The 26342-nt window shown below is 42.5% G+C and overlaps 1 gene segment (V, D, J or C); it reads left to right on the forward strand.

Moving 5' to 3' along the window:
* The first annotated feature begins 13153 nt into the window (after nucleotides 1-13153).
* LOC132023362 (probable non-functional immunoglobulin lambda variable 11-55) overlaps nucleotides 13154-26342 on the forward strand; it is a 1024259-nt gene continuing 1011070 nt past the window's right edge. Inside the window, 2 exon segments of the V gene segment in view lie at nucleotides 13154-13238; nucleotides 13359-13677. Coding sequence covers nucleotides 13193-13238; nucleotides 13359-13677 — 365 coding nt within the window.

A 26342-nucleotide genomic window follows, 5' to 3' on the forward strand; every position in this document is an offset into this window, starting at 1 on the left:
AAATGGAGAGAACCAAAATTAATAAAATTTTGAATGAAATGGGAGAGATCATGACTAATAACAAGGAAATAGAAACAATCAAGAAGGCCAAAATTAACAAGACAGTAATCAACAAGTGGAGAGTATGTGGAGAAAGGGAAAAACTTTTATCCTGTTGGTGGGAATGCAAGTTGATGAAACTACTTTGGAAAACAGTGTGGAGATTCCTTAAGAAATTAAAAATAGAACTACCCTATGACCCTGCAATTTCACTACTGGACATTTACCCCAAAGATACAGATGTAGTGAAAGAAGGGCCTTCTGTACCCCAATGTTCATAGCATCAATGGTCACAAATGCCAAACTGTGTAAAGAGCCAAGATGCCCTTCAACAGATGAATGGATAAAGAAGATATGGTCCATATATACAATGGAATATTATGCCTCCATCACCTAACTTTTGTATGAACATGGATGGGACTGGAGGGGATTATTCTGAGTGAAATAAGTCAAGCAGGGAGAGTCAATTATCATGTGCTTTCACTTGTGGAGCATAAGGAATAACACAGAGAATATTGGGAGAAGGAGGGGCAAAGGGAGCTAGAGAAAATTGGAAGGGGAGATGAAGCATGAGAGACTGGACTCTGAGAAACACAGTGAGGGTTTTGGAGGGGAGGGGATTGGGGGGTTAGGTAAGCCTGGTGGTGGGTATTAAGGAAGGCATTTATTGTATGGAACTCTGGATGTGGTGCATAAACAATGAATCTTGGAACACTGAAAATATAAGTTAAAATAAAATAAAAGAAGTAAAAATATATATGGATCTTAAAAAAAAAAAAAAGGTGGGGAGGAATTGGTATGCTAACAAAGAAGGGCAATCAGAAAACAAGGGAGGTAAAAAAGAGCAGAAGACAGTTTCCCCAACAACGTTATAAGTCTCATGACCAATACAGACACCAAATATTAAAGCCTGCATGATATGGTCTGGGGTAACCTAACAGGAGACCCTTGCTGCAGCAAGAATGACAGTACAATGAGTCATTCTATAAGGAGAGGCCATATAGATTTTGTACCACATATTAACATGGGGGAGCTCTTGACACTTCAAGCCGTAACCTTAGTTCAATCCAGTCATTATTGGTAATGGCCCCAGGACATGACTGAAGAAAACTTAAATGATAGGTTATCCTGACAGTCTGATAACAGAATCACCATGCAGTGCATCATATGTTGATTTTCTGGAATTCATTAGTGACCTGGGGAAAAAAAAAATAATGTTTCAGTCCCAAACATGGTGTAGGGGACCTACCCTACCGTCCTGGGTGGTAACACCAGAAATACCTTTCTGAAAATCAGGGTTCTGTAGTACTGTTGGGTGGTGTCATAGGGGTTCTGAGTCAGCTTGAAGCTATTCTATGCTGGTCCTGAAAGGACAGTGTTCTGGTTATGTCAACTGGGAAGACATTATATTAAGTGGTGCACATTTGGACAGTGTTGTCCATAGTGAAATGCAATTTTCTGTATTTGGAGTCTCCAGAAGCCACATAAGCACTAAGCACTGACTCACATCCTTGAATCAAGTTTCATCCTCCATTACCATGAGTTGTTATCAAGATCTGAGCTCAAGGCAGAGATAAATGGACAGTCATGCACATGGGCAAGTTTTCATGAAGAAACTTGACTTACAAGGGCATATGGCCATAGGATCAGTGACACCTGGGTATAGAAGTGTCACATTTCCAATCACTTCTCCTCAGCAAATGGAGTCTGTGAGTTTCATCATGCCCAGGATTTCTCTGAACTTCACAAATCTTAATTATCAGATAAGGGTTCCATAGAGATGCAAGTAAAAAGATCACAGGGTATCCATTTCCCCTGCCTTTTGGTCCTGTCAGTTGTGGACAGGGGCCAGTCATCCCAGTCCTTATCTCACCTTGTAATCCCTATTCCAGGGTCAGGTGTTGTTGAGTATGCCATCCACAGAGTCTGGAATGTTTTTGTATAGATTTTTAAAATTTATTTGTGAGACAGAGAGAGTGTATGATTGAGGGAGTGGGGAGAGAGTCAGAGGGAGAGGGAGAAGTAGAATTCTGGCTGAGCAGAGAGCCCAACGTGCAGCTTAGTCCAAAGACACTAATGTGCCTCTGGATCTGAGAACCCTGTGGTCATGACCTGAGGCAAACACAGGCAATTAACTGAGCCACTCAGACATTCATGAATATTTTTGAAACAAATATATATAAATATACCATGTCTTCAATCTTATTCTGTTGTTCTAGAAACCAAAGTATAAAAACAACAGGTTTAAATATTACAGGACAACCTCATTAGTGCACATAGAAGCAAAACGTCCTCAAAATATTAGTAAGTACAATTTATGATATATTGAGAATGATTCAGTTTTATTATAGTGGAAGATGTGGATTGGGACATGTGCAAAGTCTCTAGAGGATGATGTAAATAAATGTTACAGGGACACTCATGTGACGTAAGTAATATGCCCCCTATGTCCACTGCCCCAGTTAGGGAGGGAGCCCATGAACATTCAGCTCTAGTTTCCTGTTGAAGTTTGGTAGAAAAATATTGTGTCACTGCACACATTGCCTTGGGACTTACAGACACTCCAGCCCATGCCAAGAGGAATTCATGGGCAGGGTTCTTCAAGGATAAAAAGCACAGTCCAAAGAAAGCTCTTGGCTGTGCAAGCAGCAGCGTCTTCGGACACCTGGTGAGCTAATGTCTGTCCTTGTAAGGGGCTCCTGCTGTCATGGTGCTTCTCAGACACCCAGCTTCTTACCTCTCCCATTTACAGCTGGCTTCTACTTGCTACTTAGACACTCCTCAGGAGCATCAATTCAATAATGATGACCCATGGGAATGATTCAGATGATTGGCAAGGATGTCTCAGGGCTTCCTCTACTGGTCATGGATCCTTCTGGAAACTATGGAGTCTAGATTTATTCCTTATCAAATACACAATGTCTGCAGCATCTTTTATCTGCAATATCCATAGATAGCTGTCAGTCTAGTGTGTTACATCTCAAAATGTTTCAGCATTTCATAGTGGCTCATGATAACTGACATATATGCCTTCAGATATTACAATTATCCTTTCCAATGCTTCCTTTTTCTCTTAAGTTTTAGGTCTTCCTCTTCATCTCAAAATTTGATACACACAATTACATGTCTTCACGATGTTCTCAAAAATAACTTTCTTTAAGAACAAAATTGAATTTAATATGAATATTTATGTCTGGGGTCAATTAAGTTCCTGAACACAGGTGATGAGAAAAAAATATATGATCATGCAAATTTCATTATACAGTTTACTAATGATTCAGAAATGAGTATTGAATCACATTTTTAGCATAATGGGATCAATCCCAATTTTGTGGTTTCTCTTTCACCTGTTACTAAATAAATTGTATGTTCCTCCCAAATTCACACCCACATCCCTAGGCACACTTCTACTTCTTTCTACTCCAGAGCAATTTACAAGGAAAGGGTATTTTATAATGCTCCTGAATTTTCACACAAATGTCTTCAGACAGAGTCATTTTAGTTCAGATTATAGGGCACACGTTTTTTTTTTTTAATTTTTTTCCCTGATTTTGGGATAAATCACATAACTTAGTGGTTGTATGGTTATCTTTCTCCTCAAAACCAGAGGTTACATCCATGCTTTTTAATATAATAAATAACGTCCAAGAACAAAGGAGGGTGGCCACCCCAGCCTGGAGTGCAGCTCAGTTTTGGCTCTCCCTTGTCTGCTTCCTCATGGTCACTCGATAAGTGGTCCAGGACTAAGTCTGATGGGAACATATCCCTCCACCCCTACATGGGTGTTGAGATTCTTACTGGATTCCTATCTGCAGGGGTGACCACTGAGGTCCTTCAAAGAGACAAGAAGAGATTTCACTGGGAGGCAAAGAAAATGTTCCCAGGAATGAGTCAGATTTGGGATGAACTAGAAGCCAGGAGGTACAGAACACACCATGTCCTCATTCATTCTTTGGCTTTCTGGAGAAGAGACTTGGGACTGAGGTCACTAATGACATGGGGAACTGATTTGGCACAAATGACCCCTATCACTGTGTCACAGTCACCATGCAGATATTGGCCTATGTGAGGTCCCAGTATTTGTCTCTTTTGAAATTTCCCCCAGGGGACATAGGGTGACCCTGAGGCAGGGAGAGACAGGAAGGTGATTTACAGGAAGTGCCTTCTACTTCTAATGGGTCTCAAGTGATGAAAATGTGCCAAGGATACCCTATTCCAGCACAGGAGACTGAGGAGACCTCATCTTGTGAGGGTCCCCACAATGGGCTGGATGGTGCTTCTCAAGCTCTTTGCTTACAGATAATGTCAAAGGAAGGGACTCTGCATTTATGGGGGGCACATAAAAGCAGGATCTCAGCATGACCCTTGTCTCCCATAACATCTTTCTCACCTCTTAGATTTAGAAGCATGTTCTCAGACTGCAGAGATCTAAGACCCATCACTGTCAGTATCTCTAAGAGGGACAGTCAAAATCACCTCTGCCCTGAGCACTGGGTCAGTATCTACCAACAAACTCCTTGACTGGTACCAGCAGACCCCAGACCAGGCTTCTGTGTTCCCTCGTCTACTAGACAAACAACTACCACTTTGGGGATCCTGATCACTTTTCCAGGTCCATCTCTAGGAACAAAGCTGTCCTCATCATCACAGGGGCTTAGCCTAAGGACTATCATTATGCTCTGAGTATAGGTACTTATATTTGCACAGAGATTTAAATTTACTGGAAAGTGCAACCACAACCTCCTCCTGTTTTCAGAATGGCTCTATCTTTAGAGGCAGGAGAGAAAGTGAGAAGGGAAAATGGTCAGCACCACCATGGGAAGGGAGGGTCCCTGGTCCCATTCTCCTGTCCAGTGGTTCATCCCCATATGCCCCACCTCATCTCGCCCAGTGTGTGTCCATTTCCCAGTGTGACTTTCCAGGATTGGGCTTCCTCTCTCCCACTCTGCCTAGAACGTTTAGGAATAGATGCTCAGCCCTACAATATATCAACTGAAAGTGAGACTCAGAGACTCCATTCCTCCCTGAGAGATGCTTTTTACTCAAATGACGATAATAGACACGCACTCATTTTTTTTTTAATTTTATTACAGTGACCAAATAATTGACTTTTCTTTATCTAGACAGACATGAGCTGAACCCATAGCCCATCTAATGTTCTCTATCTGCCAGATGCTTCTATTCATTGTGCAGTGAAGATCATGAGAGAAGAAACATTTGAAACAACTCATGTGTGAATGCTGTCCGAGATAGTTAAAGCCCTCTTGATATCCATGTCCCACACTTTTCACCTCTATTGAAAGGGCATCAATAATTTGTAAACTGTTCAAAACTGGGGGAGGAGTCAAGATGGCGGAGAAGTAGCAAGCTGAGACTGCTTCAGCTAGCCGGAGATCAGCTAGATAGCTTATCTAAAGATTGCAAACACCTGAAAATCCATTGGCTGATCGAAGAGAAGAATAACAGCAATTCTGGAAACAGAAAAACAACCACTTTCAGAAAGGTAGGACCGGCGGAGAAGTGAATCCAAAGCAACGGGAAGATAGACCCCGGGGGGAGGGGCCGGCTCCCGGCAAGCGGCAGAGCAACCGCGCACAAAATCAGGACTTTTAAAAGTCTGTTCCGCTGAGGGACATCGCTCCAGAGGCTAAACCGGGGCGAAGCCCACGCGGGGTCAGCGTGGCCTCAGGTCCCGCAGGGTCACAGAAGGATCGGGGGTGTCTGAGTGTCGCAGAGCTTGCGGGTATTGGAACGGGAAAGCCGGCTACAGAGACAGAGCCGACAGTAAGCTCAAAGCTCCGTGTTACCTTGAACCGGTCCCAGGTTCGGTGAGCTCGGAGCGCGGCGGGAGGTCAGGCAGACAGGAGTAACTGGGCGCGGTTCTCTGAGCGCGCACTGAGGAGTGCGGCCCTGGGCTCTCGGCTCCTCCGGGCCGGAGACCAGGAGGCCGCCATTTGTATTCCCGTACTCTGGAACTCTACAGAAAGCACTCAGGGAACAAAAGCTCCTGAAAGCAAACCTGAGCGGATTACTCACCCCAGCCCCGGGTAAGGGCGGTGTAATTCCGCCTGGGGCAAAGACACTTGAGAATCACTACAACAGGCCCCTCCCCCAGAAGATCAACAAGAAATCCAGCCGAGACCAAGTTCACCTACCAAGGAGTGCGGTTTCAATACCAAGGAGAGCAGCAGAATTCCAGAGGAGGAGAAAGCCAAGCACGGAACTCATGGCTTTTTTCCTGTGATTTTTTTTAGTCTTGCAGTTAATTTAATTTTTTCTTTTTCATTTTCTTTTTTCTCGCCTTTGGATAAAATTTTTTTTTAACTGTTACCTTTTTCTTTTTTAACGATTTTATACGAGTTTACCTAATATATATATTTATTCTTTTGTACATTTTTCTTAGGTGTATTCTTTTTTAAAAAATTCTTTTCTTTTCTTTTTTTTTCTTTTCTTTTTTTTTTTCTTTCTTCCTTTTTGAACCTCTTTTTATACCCTTTCTCCCCACTCACGATTTTGGATCTCTTCTAATTTGGTTAAAGCATATTTTCCTGGGGTTGTTGCCACCCTTTTAGTATTTTACTTGCCCCTTCATTTACTCTTATCTGGACAAAATGACAAGACGTAAAAATTCAACACAAAAAAAAGAACAAGAGGCAGTACCGAAGGCTAGGGACCTAATCAATACAGACATCGGTAATATGTCAGATCTAGAGTTCAGAATGACAATTCTCAAGGTTCTAGCCGGGCTCGAAAAAGGCATGGAAGATATGAGAGAAACCCTCTCGAGAGATATAAAAGCCCTTTCTGGAGAAATAAAAGAACTAAAATCTAACCAAGTGGAAATCAAAAAAGCTATTAATGAGGTGCAATCAAAAATGGAGGCTCTAACTGCTAGGATAAATGAGGCAGAAGAAAGAATTAGTGATATAAAAGACCAAATGACAGAGAATAAAGAAGCTGATCAAAAGAGGGACAAACAGCTACTGGACCACGAGGGGAGAATCGAGAGATAAGTGACACCATAAGACGAAACAACATTAGAATAATTGGGATTCCAGAAGAAGAAGAAAGTGAGAGGGGAGCAGAAGGTATACTGGAGAGAATTATTGGGGAGAATTTCCCCAATATGGCAAAGGGAACGAGCATCAAAATTCAGGAGGTTCAGAGAATGCCCCTCAAAATCAATAAGAATAGGCCCACACCCCGTCACCTAATAGTAAAATTTACAAGTCTCAATGACAAAGAGAAAATCCTGAAAGCAGCCCGGGAAAAGAAGTCTGTAACATACAATGGTAAAAATATTAGATTGGCAGCTGACTTATCCACAGAGACCTGGCAGGCCAGAAAGAGCTGGCATGATATTTTCAGAGCACTAAACGAGAAAAACATGCAGCCAAGAATACTATATCCAGCTAGGCTATCATTGAAAATGGAGAGATTAAAAGCTTCCAGGACAAACAACAACTGAAAGAATTTGCAAATACCAAACCAGCTCTACAGGAAATATTGAAAGGGGTCCTCTAAGCAAAGAGAGAGCCTACAAGTGGTAGATCAGAAAGGAACAGAGACCATATACAGTAACAGTCACCTTACAGGCAATACAATGGCACTAAATTCATATCTCTCAATAGTTACCCTGAATGTGAATGGGCTAAATGCCCCTGTCAAAAGACACAGGGTATCAGAATGGATAAAAAAACAAAACCCATCTATATGTTGCCTCCAAGAAACTCATTTTAAGCCCGAAGACACCTCCAGATTTAAAGTGAGGGGGTGGAAAAGAATTTACCATGCTAATGGACATCAGAAGAAAGCAGGAGTGGCAATCCTTATATCAGATCAATTAGATTTTAAGCCAAAGACTATAATAAGAGATGAGGAAGGACACTATATCATACTCAAAGGGTCTGTCCAATAAGAAGATTTAACAATTTTAAATATCTATTCCCCCTATGTGGGAGCAGCCAACTATATAAACTAATTAATAACAAAATCAAAGAAACACATCAACAATAATACAATAATAGTAGGGGACTTTAACACTTCCCTCACTGAAATTGACAGGTCATCCAAGCAAAAGATCAGCAAGGAAATAAAGGCCTTAAACGACACACTGGACCAGATGGACATCACAGATATATTCAGAATATTTCATCCCAAAGCAACAGAATACACATTCTTCTCTAGTGCACATGGAACATTCTCCAGAATAGATCACATCCTCGGTCCTAAATCAGGACTCAACCGGTATCAAAAGATTGGGATCATTCCCTGCATATTTTCAGACCACAATGCTCTAAAGCTAGAACTCAACCACAAAAGGAAGTTTGGAAAGAACCCAAATACATGGAGACTAAACAGCAGCCTTCTAAAGAATGAATGGGTCAACCGGAAAATTAAGAAGAATTGAAAAAAATCATGGAAACAAATGATAATGAAAATACAACGGTTCAAAATCTGTGGGACACAACAAAGGCAGTCCTGAGAGGAAAATATATAGCGGTACAAGCCTTTCTCAAGAAACAAGAAAGGTCTCAGGTACACAACCTAACCGTACACCTAAAGGAGCTGGAGAAAGAACAAGAAAGAAACCCTAAGCCCAGCAGGAGAAGAGAAATCATAAAGATCAGAGCAGAAATCAATGAAATAGAAACCAAAAAAACAATAGAACAAATCAACGAAACTAGGAGCTGGTTCTTTGAAAGAATTAATAAAATTGATAAACCCCTGGCCCGACTTATCAAAAAGAAAAGAGAAAGGACCCAAATAAATAAAATCATGAATGAAAGAGGAGAGATCACAACTAACACCAAAGAAATACAAACTATTATAAGAACATACTATGAGCAACTCTACGGCAATAAATTTGACAATCTGGAAGAAATGGATGCATTCCTAGAAACATATAAACTACCACAACTGAACCAGGAAGAAATAGAAAGCCTGAACAGACCCATAACCAATAAGGAGATTGAAACAGTCATTAAAAATCTCCAAACAAACAAAAGCCCTGGGCCAGACGGCTTCCCGGGGGAATTCTACCAAACATTTAAAGAAGAACTAATTCCTATTCTCCTGAAACTGTTCCAAAAAATAGAAATGGAAGGAAAACTTCCAAACTCATTTTATGAGGCCAGCATCACCTCGATCCCAAAACCAGACAAGGATCCCACCAAAAAAGAGAGCTATAGACCGATATCCTTGATGAACACAGATGCGAAAATACTCAACAAAATACTAGCCAATAGGATTCAACAGTACATTAAAAAGATTATTCACCACGACCAAGTGGGATTTATTCCAGGGCTGCAAGGTTGGTTCAACATCCGCAAATCAGTCAATGTGATACAACACATCAATAAAAGAAAGAACAAGAACCATATGATACTCTCAATAGATGCTGAAAAAGCATTTGACAAAGTACAGCATCCCTTCCTGATCAAAACTCTTCAAAGTGTAGGGATAGAGGGCACATACCTCAATATCATCAAAGCCATCTATGAAAAACCCACCGCAAATATCATTCTCAATGGAGAAAAACTGAAAGCTTTTCCGCTAAGGTCAGGAACACGGCAGGGATGTCCATTATCACCACTGCTATTCAACATCGTACTAGAGGTCCTAGCCTCAGCAATCAGACAACAAAAGGAAATTAAAGGCTTCCAAATCGGCAAAGAAGAAGTCAAATTATCACTCTTCACAGATGATATGATACTATATGTGGAAAACCCAAAAGAATGCACTCCAAAACTGCTAGAACTTATACAGGAATTCAGTAAAGTGTCAGGATATAAAATCAATGCACAGAAATCAGTTGCATTTCTCTACACCAACAGCAAGACAGAAGAAAGAGATATTAAGGAGTCAATCCCATTTACAATTGCATCCAAAACCATAAGATACCTAGGAATAAACCTAACCAAAGAGACACAGAATCTATACTCAGAAAACTATAAAGTACTCATGAAATAAATTGAGGAAGACACAAAGAAATGGAAAAATGTTCCATGCTCCTGGATTGGAAGAATAAATATTGTGAAAATGTCTATGCTACCTAAAGCAATCTACACATTTAATGCAATTCCTATCAAAGTACCATCCATCTTTTTCAAAGAAATGGAACAAATAATGCTAAAATTTATATGGAACCAGAAAAGACCTCGAATAGCCAAAGGGATATTGAAAAAGAAAGCCAACGTTGGTGGCATCACAATTCCGGACTTCAAGCTCTATTACAAAGCTGTCATCATCAAGACAGCATGGTACTGGCACAAAAACAGACACATAGATCAATGGAACAGAATAGAGAGCCCAGAAATAGACCCTCAACTCTATGGTCAACTAATCTTCGACAAAGCAGGAAAGAATGTCCAATGGAAAAAAGACAGCCTCTTCAATAAATGGTGCTGGGAAAATTGGACAGCCACATGCAGAAAAATGAAATTGGACCATTTCCTTACACCACACACAAAAATAGACTCAAAATGGATGAAGGACCTCAATGTACGAAAGGAATCCATCAAAATCCTTGAGGAGAACACGGGCAGCAACCTCTTCGACCTCTGCCACAGCAACATCTTCCTAGGAACAACGCAAAAGGCAAGGGAAGCAAGGGAAAAAATGAACTACTGGGATTTCATCAAGATCAAAAGCTTTTGCACAGCAAAGGAAACAGTTAACAAAATCAAAAGACAACTGACAGAATGGGAGAAGATATTTGCAAACGACATATCAGATAAAGGACTAGTGTCCAGAATCTATAAAGAACTTAGCAAACTCAACACCCAAAGAACAAATAATCCAATCAAGAAATGGGCAGAGGACATGAACAGACATTTCTGCAAAGAAGACGTCCAGATGGCGAACAGACACATGAAAAAGTGCTCCATATCACTCGGCATCAGGGAAATACAAATCAAAACCACAATGAGATATCACCTCACACCAGTCAGAATGGCTAAAATCAACAAGTCAGGAAATGACAGATGCTGGCGAGGATGCGGAGAAAGGGGAACCCTCCTACACTGTTGGTGGGAATGCAAGCTGGTGCAGCCACTCTGGAAAACAGCATGGAGGTTCCTCAAAATGTTGAAAATAGAACTGCCCTATGACCCAGCAATTGCACTATTGGGTATTTACCCTAAAGATACAAATGTAGTGATCCAAAGGGACACATGCACCCGAATGTTTATAGCAGCAATGTCCACAATAGCCAAACTATGGAAAGAACCTAGATGTCCATCAACAGATGAATGGATCAAGAAGATGTGGTATATATACACAATGGAATACTATGCAGCCATCAAAAGAAATGAAATCTTGCCATTTGCAACAACATGGATGGAACTAGAGCGTATCATGCTTAGCGAAATAAGTCAAGCAGAGAAAGACAACTATCATATGATCTCCCTGATATGAGGAAGTGGTGATACAACATGGAGGCTTAAGTGGGTAGAAGAAGAATCAATGAAACAAGATGGGATTGGGAGGGAGACAAACCATAAGTGACTCTTAATCTCACAAAACAAACTGAGGGTTGCTGGGGGGAGGGGGTTTGGGAGAAGGGGGGGGGATTATGGACATTGGGGAGGGTATGTGGTTTGGTGAGTGCTGTGAAGTGTGTAAACCTGGTGATTCACAGACCTGTACCCCTGGGGATAAAAATATATGTTTATAAAAAATAAAAAATTAAAAAAAAAGAAATAAAAAAAAATAAAATAAACTGTTCAAAACTTTAATATTAATCATGTGGTAAATTTATAAATTATGTTAATCTTGGAATGCATTTGCTCTTTGAGATATCACACAATCAATTCATATAAAAACTGGGGTCACTGTAGGGCTACATGTCCCATCGGTGTTTGTGGACTGTCAGTGACCAAATGTCAATTTTTGACCCCAACATCATTTTCACACAGAACTGTAGTTTTGCCTGTGGACAGTAGTGGACACTGCAGGCCTACCACTGGGTATGCACAGTGGGGAACCCCTATTTTGTAATTCTTCCAAACCCCAGAGATGGGGCTTTGTTGCCTATGTGGGGTCCCTGTGCCTCCTCCACCTGTGCAGAGTGCCCAGAGTGTCACTGGTCTGTGAATATTCTCAGCAGCTGCTTCCTCCCTGGGGACAAACTATGAAACTCACAATCAGACTCTAGTCTGTCAAACAAACAAGCTCACTTTAAGCTCATGCTCAGGATGAGGCAAATTTTCTAGTAGAGAAGGTGGTCATGGGAACTGCCCTCCTCTTTCAAGCCACTGGAGAAAACTAGAGGTTTGGTCACCCAGCCCCAGCTTGGCACTCAGGACAGCTGTGTCTCCACAGCCAGGGATCTCATCCTCCTTAATTCTACTCTCACTGCTCAGGCAAGGATGAGCATTGGAGACCTGAATGTGACAGATGATGTGTGTCCTCCTCTGTGAATGTATGTGTCCCCTGGCTGAACTCCTGTTTACACTTATCAGCCAGAGCCAGCCAGTGTCCCCTGAGCCTCCTGTGGATGCATATCCCCTGTGTTCTCTCTTCCCTCTATCTTTTTCTCTGCTTCACAGTGGTTCACAGGCTCTCCTGTGTCAGGATAGTACATGTCCCTACACTAGAGCCCCACCCACGGAGGATGCTCCATCAGGGACAGTACACCAGGACCACAATTACAACCTTCCCTGGAAGGTCACTCTCACATGGTGAAAATAGAGTCATCAGAGTAGCAAGAAAAGGAAAGACTTGGTGGCTGTAGGGGGAAAAGCAGAAGTCTGCTCAGGGACCAGTAGGGGCACTGTGAGACCGTGTCTGGAGGTTTCTGCAGGCTAGGGGCTCCCAACTAGGCAGCCACCACAGAAAGAAGGCCCTGGGTCTCTGCCCCTGGCTTCCAATAGGGACAGGACAGGTGTGTCCTCTTTGGACCTGACTTTCATGCACCTGGACCTAGGTGTGGTCCCAGCAGCGTTTTCTGCAGGCCTACCCATGGTAGAAATTAACATATCAAGTATGCTCCCTGTCCCAAGTGTCCCAGACTCTGAGTGCACACAGAACAGCAGGGGAGGCTCCCATTTGCATGAACAGCTCCTCCTCTGTGAACCCTGTAGGGAGAGGATAAGAGAGGCCTGGGGAAGCACAGCTCTATGTCACTGGACTAAGAAGGGGCTGTGTCACCATGGCCTGGAGCCCTGTCCTCCTCTTGCTCCTCTGTCATTGCACAGGTAAAGACAGGTCCCAGTGCAAGAGGGTGATACCCAGCCTGAGTCAGATTCCTCTGGCAAAGCATCTCAACCATACATACCCTATCCATTCTCTTCATTCTGATGTGTCTGTCTTTGCAGGTTCCCTGTCCCAGCCTGTGCTGACCCAGCCAACGTCCCTCTCTGCATCTGTAGGAGCAACAGCCAGACTCACCTGTACCCTGAGCAGGGACATAAGTGTCAGTGGGAAAAACATGTACTGGTATCAGCAGAAGCCTGGAAGCCCTCCCCGGTTTTTCCTGTACTACTACTCAGACTCAGACAAGCAGCTGGGACCTGGGGTCCCCAGTCGAGTCTCTGGATCCAAAGATACCCCCACAAACACAGCAATTTTGTTCATCTCTGGGCTCCAGCCTGAGGACGAGGCTGATTATTACTGTCAGGTATATACCAGTGTTGCTCAGCACAGTGATAGACACAGATGAGAAAGTGAGACAAAAACTCCTCAGGACCGTAGATTCTAAGCTGTTACACTTTTACTGAGGAAGTTAGTGTTTTAACTGATAACAACAGAACAAAATCCTTGGGATTCTGGTTCAAAATAGTGCCATACCATAGCTGTCTCTCAACATTATGTAAAACGTTCATGATGACTCTAAAAACAAAAATTGATACCAATATTAGTAATTTATAAAATGGTATACAAATACAGCCAGAATGGAGAACACACACCATACCATACAGTAAAAGAGAGAAGGAAGTGAAATCCTTGTAGATGCCATCCAGAATACCAGAACACTGCCTAGGAAGTGTGTGTGTGTGTGTGTGTGTGTGTGTGTGTGTGTGTGTGTGATGTGGGGAAACCCAATGGTTATCATGGCCCATGGCTGTGCCTTGTGCCTCTAAGAAGCCTAGTTACAAACATAAACATATCTCCACTGCAAGGTTATGATTTTATCAGAGAACACTGTCAGCCCACCAGCAAAAAGCAGTAAGCCCCATTGGGAGAGACTGATTTTCTTAAACACATTGCTCTTAAAATAAAATGGCATTGTTGAATCAACCATGTCAGTAGTGCTTACAGCTCTGCAGACTGACACATATTTTTTCAACCTTGCATTCCTTCATTTTCAGAGCACTGTGAAGTATCCACATTGGTACCACAATTTTGATAGGGCCACCATCTTAGAAATTGCTTGATTTGTATAAAAATATTAGAAAATGTTTGTATTTTGTTTTTGACTGACTGATCCAACACTTTGGATCATGGAATCACTGTTCCTTAGGAGATCTTTCTGAATCATTAACTAAATTTCAAAATAATGTATGCCAAAACCTTAGAATGTGAGGTGAGTACATACAGATTATTTTCAAGTTATGGTCCAAAAATATCTGTTTGAAAGTTTATTCTCCTTTTAAAAGTTTTCCAGCTTTAAGATCATAGAATTTGCATTTGTTTTAATTAAAAGATGAATTTTCAATCCTCAATATTCTTTTAGGTGGTTTCTCCCTGACACTCAAAATGAGAAAGTAATGAAGTATAGGTGTCTTTCTCTTCCTTCACTGTTTCAATCAGTACAACAGTTCAATCAGCTCAACATACAATGTGAGATTACAGCACACATACATTTATGTGCAAGTAGTTGGGATCCATTGCTTTAATGCATAAGGGTTTTGGAATATTAAACATATAGGTAATGTGCTCAAGGTTATACCAGTGACCCCTATACACCAATGACAGAGTGGTTGGATATTTTTGATATTCAGCAAGGGCACAAGACGAGGGACAAAGAAGGGTGGGAGAGTCTTGTGGAGTCTTTTAGAGTCACAAGAATCTTGTCTTGTGGACAGGAGTCCACAAGATGAGTCCTATTGATAGTTGAGGCTGTATGATGGGTGTAGGTGGTTTTTTGCATGAATCCCTACAGTTTCTATAACTTCAAAATTGTCCACAATATGCAGATTTAAAATCCTCTATTCCCATCTTTGATGATGTAAGTGTTTCCTGTTATCAAGAGAACTCAGAGTTGCCAAAATGGGTGTTTTCTCCATTATCTCAATTTGAGATCTCCTCCCAACAGACAGAATAGGAGACCATGGTAGGGATGAGAATCAGTGTTGTGAAGTGACAGGAAAGGAGGTAAGCTTGAGGTCAGAGAGCAAGGAGCATGGCTACTCAGCTGGTTGTGGTGCAGACAGAGCAAGACCATGAAGATCCCTTAGAGGAAGAAGGAGTTGGGGTTTTATGTCAAGGCATTAAGGTCCTGCCTAAGCTCAATGACTTCTTCATTGAGGGATCTTCCATCCCTCCAAGGGCCTTGAGGACTGAGTGCTTGAAGGAAATTGGTAATACCAGTCACAGGAATTTAATAAAAGGCCTTTACGTCTAGATGTTTGGGTATCACGTGCACAGTGAAAGCTGAGTTCCATCTCTGATACAGTGAGGAAGTGAAGATTTATGGATGTAACTGTACACACACTAAACACAGCTTCAAAACATTAAAACCTCACATTTATCTTCTACTGAACTAAGACAATGAATAAGAAACTAAGAACTAAAACAATGAGTGAGAAAATACAGGTGGGGATATTTTTTAATATAAAGAAATTTTATGATATTGAAAATATAATCTTGGTAAGAAGTATGTGACACAGATATGGAGAACCTAAAAATTAAGAATATAGAGACAATTCCTAAAATAATGAAGTTTGCTACACCCTCCAGTGGTAAAGTTGAAGCCTGCCAAACCCATCATCATCATCATCATGTTATTTTACAAATCATTAAATATACAATTAATTAATCTAATTAGTTTAATCTTTAAATATCTAATATAATCTAAATATCTAAAACCTAATAGTAAAATAGCTAAATATCTAAATACCTAATCTCTATAAAATTCTATTTTTAAGAATTTATTTATTTATTAGAGAGAGAGGCAGCACAAGCAGAGAGAGAGGGAGAGGGAGAAGCAGGCTTTCTGCTGAGCAGGGAGCCTGATGGGGGCTCCTTCCCAGGATGCTGGGATCATGACCTGAGCCGAAGGCAGAAACTTTCTGACTGATATACCAGTCTCAGTCTCTCTATAAAATTTGAAATGCGTTACTTGATTTTTGAAATGTTTGCTGAATTGTTCAGTCGGAATATATGCCACTGAATATATTCCTGCAAAAGTCTTTTCCAATGCCTTTTCAATGACCAGCACCCAAGTCCTTTCAAAGAACCTCACCTCACCCTTTGTTTGTGAACTGATGCACACCTGGTTATTCTACTTCATCTAGAATGTCCTAGAACTAAGTATTACACACATAGGTGTGTGTCCCATGGACCATAGGGCAGTCACCCCTGCCCTTCCTGGGACTGTAACTACCTCATGGTGACATCTGTTCTCATGCCTTCCATCAGTTTGCTTTCCTGGAACCTGTCAATATGAAAATGTCCTCTCGGGATGCCTGGGTGGCTCAGTTGGTTAAGCAGCAGTCTTCGGCTCAGGTCATGATCCCAGCATCCTGGGATCGAGTCTCACATCGGGCTCCTTGCTCAGCAGGGAGCCTGCTTCTCCCTCTGCCTCTGCCTGCCATTCTGTCTGCCTGTGCTCGCTCTCTCCCCCTCTCTCTCTCTGATAAATAAATAAAATCTTTAAAAAAAATAAGAAAAGAAAAGAAAATGTTCTCTCATTTTTCTTAAAGACCTCGTTTGTTCCACTTCTAATTTCTTTGCTTCACTCTCATGCAGATCTCATCTCCATAGGCTTTAGTCAGATCTTAGGGCAAAGTATCCCTCCAGGAAGATGATGGAGAAGGATGGAGGTGGGTGACCCCATTAACATCAGCCCAGGGTCTAGGCCTGACTCAGAAAGTGGGTCGTCTGAGTGCTTGTAGTAGATCACTGGATCTACCATAGCTCAAAACCATGTCCCAGGGACCACTTCTAAGAGGACACCTTCTTTCTGCATCTGCTGATCCTAGTATGTCTCTGGGAACTGTTCTTTGGCTCAGGAGTCTCAGAGGAAGCAGGTCTCTGTGGTTCCAAGGATGCTGAACAAGCAAATCATTCTCTAAAGTGAGATATGCCTCTTCTTGTCACGTACCTATATGCATTGGACACCCAGCATCAGATTTCCTTCCCACTGAAGCATGTTATATAGGAGCCATGTCTTTTCTTCATCCCAAGGTTAATAGAGTTTCATAGCGTAATGCCATTGAGGCTGTAGATACTCAGGGTTTAGAGAAAAACAGATGAAGAAGTCTCACAGCAGCCTCCTCCCGAAGGAGGATTAGAGATTAATGGGAACTATATTTCCACCCTCGTGTTTGGAAGACAGCTCTGGGGACCCCTGGCCTGGGGTCCTTCTCTCCTCACCTTTCTCTCTGCACAAGTGGGGGGTGAGAGGATTTTGGAATTAGCTCAATAGGGACACCTTCCCTATTCCTCTTTTCGATCCCCTAGTACAGTATCTGTGCCTTGTTCCAACTTCAAAGAGCACTTGGAAAACTGTTGGTGACCCCAAAGGATATCAGGGCTGCCTTTGTTGAGCTAGCCTAGACTCCATTGTATCTCCCTGACTTACCTCACTTGCTTTCAATCTCCAAGGGCCATTTACACTGATCCCATCATGGCCATGCCTCCTCCTGGAGCTGCTGCTGACCTTCCACCCACGATGTCTCCCTGCTCAACTTTCCCTGATTCAATTTATTAAAATCACAACATTTCAGGACAGGGAACTTCCCCTGGAGTACTGTCCCATATCCATACCAGTGTCCCTGGTCATTCCTATTCAGCTTCTCCTGAAGCTTATGAGAGGGGAAAGTGACTTGATCCTAGGTGGTTCCATTTCTGTAACTTCCCTAATAAATCCAGAAAGGTGGGGATGCCAGGGACATCCTGGTATTTGCATCTGCATATGATGTCAGGTGAAGAAGATCCCCCACCCATTCATGGTCACCCCCATAATTACCCAGTCAGGAATCAGTAAAAAATGATCACTTTCCATCCTTATGGATTGACCTCCTATATACATATTGTGCATAATTGAAATTATATACTTGGAACCCATTGAATAGTTCCTTACATTTAATTATTTCACATACTTATTCAGACATTCATGCATGTCATAGCAGAGAAAAGTAGTTTATTTGTTTATATATTTTATTTATTTATTTATTTATTTATTGACATATGGTGCTCCATTGTATGGACATAACAGTCTGTCCACCAACCAGTTATATATAAATATATCATACATATGTTACATGATACATAAACATACCATATATTATAAGTTATACATTTAAGTACTATAAGTTATATAGAGAGGGAGGTAGAAGAAAATGAAGTTACTGCTTGTGAACTAATGTGAGTTTGTTCTATCCTGAGTTAAATTTGGAGACAAAGCCGGGTATGTAGTCACACAAAGGAATCTGTATTTGCAGCAAATAGGATATCACAGGGAATAACTTGCAAAGCCTTGACTCTGGGAGCATGAGAGAGTGGGTTCTTTTTATTTAGTATTGGGATGAATATTCAGAAGGGGAGTTTTGTCATCCCATGTGTAGGTGGGCATAAGGTGGGTCAGGAGGACTGAGAACATTGGCCTCTACAGGCATCCTCTGGTAAGTTACTGCAGGTTGGGCTCCTCCTAGTGCATAGACTTTTGCATTACAATGAAGCAGAGGTGGCTGTCCCACAAGAGGAAGGAGCTAGGGACCTGCCTCCAGAGCCAGGATACACTGGAAACGGTCTGAGCTCCTTGTCTGGGGTAACGATTGTGGGGCCTGGTTTTCTTGGAAATAGCATTGGGGATTTCACTGATTTGCTGTCTCTGATGTGGTTACACTTTCCTGGCCTGATTGAGATGGCCAATTTTTGCATTCCTTTTGTTCCCTTAAAAGCTTTATCTAATAAGGATTTTTTAAAAATTTTTTCTTAATTCTGACACCTCTGAGGAAGATCTGAAAGCCGTGTGCTGGGGAAAATAGAGCCATCCAGATATAGATCATAGAAAATAGTTGGGGGACTGAAATGACTTCTCTTGTGTCAGGAAAGCTATATCCTATAATTACCCCCCACACACACTGGGGAACTCCTGGGTTTTTCTGCTCACACATAGACCCACTGATGGGACTCCTTTTTACTGTAGCCCTCTGTGGACAGTGACCATCAGCATCGTTCTTCAGAGATGAAAAGCACGACCCAAAGACAGGTCTCCCTTGGGACATCCAGCATCACCTTAGAGTCAACAGGTGTTGGGGGGTTCTGCCTGTTCTTTCCAACCTTGTGAGAGGCTCCTGGGCCCTGGGTTCTTCTCCAACACCCAGTTTACAAACACTTGTGCTCACCATTGCATCCAGAACGTTACAGAAAGAAAGGATTCTTCTGACCCATGATGCCTTGAAATGTCTGTGACATTTTCCCATGGTTCTTTACAAGGTCAGGGATCCCGGCTTATTACTATGACTCCCCAATTTATTCATGATGAAATATATTTCATTAGTTCTCAAACTCAGGATTTGACATGCTCTTTCTAAGAAATATTATATTGGTCATTTATTTCTATATTTTATGGTAACTCGCAGAAGGTGACATTGTTTTTTGCAGATATGTGAATGATTTTTTCTAATACTTCCTTTTTCTCTTAATTTTACACCCTCCTTATTTTCAAATTTGGTGCACATGAAAGTGCATACTTTTCTCCAGTGGATCAAAGGATCTTTGGATAAATAGACACAAAGTGATTGGGTAGGAAACTTTGTGTGATATAAGTTGGGCTCTCAAACACAGACATTGAGGAGGGCAAATAGCAACCATGCACATTGTATGAAACGGAGAATCCACTAGCTGTTCAGAAATGCATGTAAAATCATATTTTACATATCAGTGATGAACACTGGTCTGACACATGTGGACATTCCATAAATGTGTGTTTAGAGATTGTAGGGGAGGGAGTTCTGGATGGGTCAATCAGTGAAGTATCTGCCTTAGGTTCAGGTCATGACCTCAGAGTCCTGGGATCAAGTCTTTGGTTTGACTTAGCAGAGAGTCTCATTCTCCTTCTCCTTGGACATGCCCCCTCCCCAGCTTGTACATGCACTTACTCTCTCTCTCTAATAAATAAACAAAATATTGGGGTGGGGGGGGAAGTAGTGAATATAGGGGAGAATGAATGAATGAATGATGTCGACCAAGCACTCACATAAGCAGTTACTGTATTACCTACATCCTTCCTATGGGGGATGGAAGGTGCTTCTCAGCCCTGGTCATCTGTGTATCCATATCTCTCAATAGGTCACACCATGGTTGCAATATGACAGCGGGACAACAGACTATCAGGAGACTCCAACTGCTCTCCACCTGACTTCACCTGTGTCAGTCTGAGCACCCCATCACTGAGGGCATCACCATCCATCCATCTGACCTCTGGACCATCCCTCCCTCTCCCACAGCACAGGATCGAGTCGGTTACCTCCCTGTGCTGCACTTGAGGACACATGATATTTCTCTCTTCCCTGTTTCCTCCATTCTCTGCCTCCTTCAACGCCACTCCTAGCATCCCCTTCCAGGTCACCCTGTCCCAAGTTCTGTCCTCGACATTCCCACAGAGCTAAATCCCTAATGAGCAGCACTGACCAGAAGCACTGGTCTCACAGAAAATGGAGGGGAATTCATAGGATGACCCCTCCATTGTTCCTGCTGGACACCCAGGCCCCACTATCTCCTGACACCCCTGTGTGTCCTGTCAGTCTTGCTCAGGAGGGGCCAATATTCTCATGTTTGGTGTCCTCCTTTGCTAAGGTATGGGTCCCCTCCACAAATTCTTGTTCATGCTCAGCAACCAGATCCAGCCCACCTCCTCTGAGGCCGTCCTGTAAGGACAGCATCCTTCTTCTCTCTGTTCCCTGTGTCTTGCCCTCAGATCCACAGAGGTTCACAGGATCTCCTGGGTTAGGACTGCTCATGTACCTCCGACTAGTCCCCAGTCCATAAAGGAAGCCTGATCAAGGACAGAACACCAGGATCTCTGTCCTTCCCTGGAGGGTCACTGTCACACGGTGGGAACATATGCATCACAGAAGCAGGTGAAGCATTCTCCCAGAGACCAACAGGAGACAATGTGAGATCCTGTCTGAGGGGGTTCTGTAGGACAGGGTCTCCCAGCATGGCAGCCCTCCATTGACAGGAGGCCCAAGCCTGAGTCCCTAGCTTTCAGTGGGGACAACAAAGGTGTAGCCTCTTTGAAGCTGGATAAGTCCCTGGACCAGGGCCTGTTAGGTGCCAGCAGCTGCTTCCTCCTGGCCCACTGAGGGAAACTAGAACATCAGAAACTCTCCCTGTCAAAGGGGCACATCTGTAAGTGCACAGGAGGGAGGAGGGTTGGGTCACATTTGGATGAGCAGCCCCTACTCTGGCCCCTGTAGAGAGGATAAAACAGGCCAAGGGCAGCCTAGCCCCAGCTCTGTGACTTAAGAAGGGCTGTCACAATGGCCTGGATGACTGTCCTCCTCATCCTCCTCTGTCACTTGCACAGGTAGGAATAGGCTCTAGTGCAAGATGATGGCCCCGCAGCCTGAGTCAGATTCCTCCAACTCAGCTCATAACCACACACACCCAAACCCTTCATTCTGATGTGTTTGTGTTTGCAGGTTCCCTATCACAATCTGAGATAATCCAGCTGCCCTCCCTCTCTGCATCTCTGGGATCATCTGCCAGACTAACCTGCACCCTGATCAGTGGCTTCAGTGTCCACAGGTATTACATAAACTGGTACCAGTAGAAGACAGAGAGCCCTCCTGGGTAGCTCCTGCACTACTACTCAGACTCAGATAAGCATCAGGGCTCTGGGGTCCCCAGCTGCTTCTAAAGATGCCTTGACCAAAGCTGGGCTTCTGCTTATCTCTGGGCTCCAACCTGAGACGAGGCTAACTATTACTGTGCTACAGGTCATGGCAGTGGGAGCAGCTATACCTACCTACCTACCCATAGTGTCTCAGACAACAAGGAAGTGAGACAAAAACTCCCGGACCCACAGGCCTTGTCTCTGAGTCTCTTTTATTGAGAAGCTTCTTTGGGGTTTCCTGTCAGATGTATGCCAGTGGCAATAAGCACAGTGACAGAGACAGATGAGGTGCTGGGACAAAGCCTGGGGTTGTAGGTTCCAAGTGGTGACACATATATTGAGATGGTTAATCCCTTCACTGGTGAAAGCAGTAGAACATATTCCCCAGGGATTTGGACATGAAATGGTGTCCCGCTGGAACTCTGCCTTTTCCTTACACGTGGGACTCATGGAGACTCTCAAATGTTAAACATGGATATTAATACTAACATATTTTATTAACTTATAATATATTAATACTAATATGCATTGTTAATATTATTGTATGTTAATAGTGATGTATATGTATGTAAATATTAATAAATATACACTAATGTACATAAATATTAATAAGTATTAGCATTGATGATACATTTTCCTTTGTAAAACATGTAGAACAAAAAAATCAAATCCATCCAGACAATAGCACACACATCATACTGTTTTAGGTGATATATATTTCTTTTATTTTCTTGAAGATTTTATTTTTATGTATTCACTACACCCAGTGTGGGACTCAAGTATAAGATCCTGAAATCAAGAGTCACAAGCTCCACTAACAAGGCCAGCCAGAAGTCCTTCTACTTGTGTATTTTCAAGACACAGTGTCACCTGAAGCTTATACCAGGCCCCAGACTCTGCTGTTTGCCTCCAAATGAGAAAGCTAATTGAAAAGATGAACTTTCTAAGGAGCCTCCTCTCCCTAACAGAGGTTTCACCTCAAAGCAGAGTTTGTTTTCCGCTGGGAACTGGCAGTGATGCTGGAGTTTGGAGTTTGGAGATCTCTGGGTCAAATATGTAAAAAGCCCAGGCAGCTCAGCTCAAGGGCTCTCACACACTGTATGGTTGTTGTTGTTTCTCTGTGTGTGTTCTTTCCATCTTATTTTAGAGTCAAACAAACCATCCCTTTGAGCCACAGAATTCCCAGGTCCTCTCCAAGGGGTAGTAACATTTCAAGTAAAATAAGAAAAAAAAAATATATATATATATATAATTTTATATTTATATTATTTTATTTTATTTTTATATTATATATATATTAATTTTACTATACTTTGCCCAACTTTACATCAAATATGTAGCTTCTTGCCTCACATGAGCTCTTCTTAAAGCAGGCTTTTAATTTTAAATTAAAATAAAGCAGAGCCTTACTGTGAGAAAGAGAAATGTTTCATTTTAATTTAGTGGAAAGCTTAAATATGCCTGGGAGATATGCCTTCCTTTGAAAGTTCCCAGTTCAGTTCAGTAATGCTAGAAGCTTCCATTGTGATTAATTCAGTGGGGGGATATATTTGCAGTTATTGCCAAAATTCTCATTTAAGTGTGTCTACATCCATAACCCATAGAGGGAATTCATGACACAGGGCTACAAAACAACATTTGGTTTAACCAAATGTCCAAAGGACATTAGCTTCCTGTGTGTACCAAGTCGATCTTTGTTATTTCAAGATTTAGTTCCAATTTTTTCTTTTTAACAACTCATGTCTTCATGGATTTCCAGTGGACAAATGGATTCTACATTTATGTTCTATGTCTGTATCATCATGGGAAATTAGCAGGGAAGCTTTATATTTTTTGGCCATTTTTTTCCATTTTAATATACATGTAGAAATGTTTCATTCTCTAAAGTAAAATCTTTTCATGCATCTATTTGCAATCAGTGTGTCCTCTTTGATGAACTTTTCCCACTTAAAAAAAATAAGTGGTTTATGTTTTTATTGTTGAATTTTAGTTATTTATATACACTGTGAATGCATTTTGAGATTCAATTTTTTAAAAAAGGAGAATCACAGGAATAGTCCTTCTATCTGCTAGTCCAGTTGTTCACAGTCATGTGAGAGAAGAGAACCAAAGTTGCCAAACTTCAGGGTGGTCCAAATGCACCCTTGTCCTGTTGATTTTTATTTGAAGGGCAATTAAAGCTTGGATTTAGCAAAGAATCATCAGGAAATTACTATACACAAGACCCAAAGTTCTAGCCATTAATGTGGAAAATGAAATTCTCATTAAATAAGGGAAATAGTAAAGAGGATATGCATTGCCCAGTTCTCATAGAAGGAAGAAAAAAGGACGGAGAAGAAAGGATGGAAGGAAGGAAGGAAGGAGGGAGGGAGGGAGGGAGGGAAAAAAGGAAAGGAAGGGGGCGCCTGGGTGGCTCAGTGGGTTAAGCCGCTGCCTTCGGCTCAGGTCATGATCTCAAGGTCCTGGGATCGAGGCCCGCATCAGGCTCTCTGCTTGGCAGGGAGCCTGCTTCCTCCTCTCTCTCTCTCTGCCTGCCTCTCTGCCTACTTGTGATCTCTGTCTGTCAAATAAATAAATAAAAATCTTAAAAAAAAAAAAAAAAGGAAAGGACGGAAGAAAGGGGGGAAGGAGTGAAGGAGGGATGGAGAGAGGGAAGGAAGAAGGCAAAGAGGAAGGAAGAAAGGAAAAAAAGGAAGGAAGGAGTGATGGAGAAATAGAGGGAGTGAGGAAAGGAACTAATTAATGACTAACACAAATATCCCTAATTAATGACTTACACAAATATCCAAAACCCTTCCAGATCCAGTTCCCTGAGGTCACATTCCTGACCTGGTGCTCCATCCCCAGTGACTCTATGTCCTCCTGTTCCCAGGAAAACCATGGACCCTTGGACTGCCCTTGGCTGCTACTGATGGCCTCCAAGCCAGGGAGAGGAAGGGGAGGGAAGGAGCTGAGGGGTGGGGGCTTCAGGTCTCACCTCCTGGATCCCCATGATTGGGAAGAATGAATGAATCCACACTTGTTAAAAAAGTGCTTCTCTGCATGGGTCCCAGAGTGCCTGGGGGATCTCTACTTGCCTCCTTCCTTTCTCCACAGGACCTTGCCACAAGGGTCTCAAGCACACACTATGCTTTCCTTAGAATAAGTTCTACGCCAAAGACTTTAAATGCTTCTTTGTATGCATCCACTTCCCTAACCCTCCTGCCCCACCTATGAAAGGTAGGAGGAGAGTGCTTCTCAGAAAGAACTACCTGAGAGCCCACTCCTGATGGCTTTGGAGCTATTAGACATCTAATAGTTGAAGGTGGATGTAAATGAGAGGCCACTGTTTCAGGGATGTGGGTAGCAGTGAGAGAGATGGAGGGGTAGATTAAAAGGTGCAAAGATCAGGGTTTGTCACACACTGGCCTGAATATGTCTCATCCATTTTATCACCATTTTCTGTAAAGGTGACAGGCAGAGGACATCAGGGGATCATCCTTCTCTCTCCTCATATACTAAGTGTCTCATCAGGGAGAAGTCTGAACCAACACAGACACCATGCCACTGATCCACAAGCACTCACACTCCCATGGGCTCCACCTTTCCACACCTTCTTCTGCACCTGATATGAATTTGTAGATTGTGAGTCCAAGAACCATGCTGGGAACAGTGGGGGCATGGGTCTATGGTCTGGTAAGTTCTTGTCATGATACTGTCCCTCTCTGTCTTCAGTGGTTCTATAGACACATGTGGCAAATCCTCCATCTCCCAGGGAGAGGACAAGGCCCCCTAAGTAAGAATACAAAGGAGATGCCAGGATTGCAGATGGGATCTTCATCCTCATGCCCATTAGAGACACAAAAGGTCAAGACTGAGGCAGCTAAGAGTTAAAATACCTTTTAAGAAATGCACAAGGTGTTCTGATTGCCTACCCATTCCCCAAGGGGCTGGTACCCTTCACTCTGAAAGACAATGAAGAGCTCTGGAGACACTCATAGGTTCTAGAATGTCAGGAGAACAATGGATTGACACTTGGAAAACCTAAAACCAGCTGATCCATGAACACTAGATGGTCAGTAAAAGGGAAGACCTGGTGACAATGAAAGCTTGAGCTCCTTGGCTGCCACAGTCCTTGGTTTACGCTCCTCAGCAAGCTCGTAGTGTTTGCTCTGGGCCTCTGTTGGCCTAAGGGATAACCTCCTGCAGATTCTTTAAATACTACTCCAGAGAGAATCCCGCCCACACCACCACATGCCCTGGTATTGGAGTATTGACCTCACCAAGGAGGCTGATTTGTAGGAATAATCTG

This window comes from Mustela nigripes, chromosome 8, assembly GCF_022355385.1.
Source record: "Mustela nigripes isolate SB6536 chromosome 8, MUSNIG.SB6536, whole genome shotgun sequence".
Taxonomy (NCBI): domain Eukaryota; kingdom Metazoa; phylum Chordata; class Mammalia; order Carnivora; family Mustelidae; genus Mustela; species Mustela nigripes.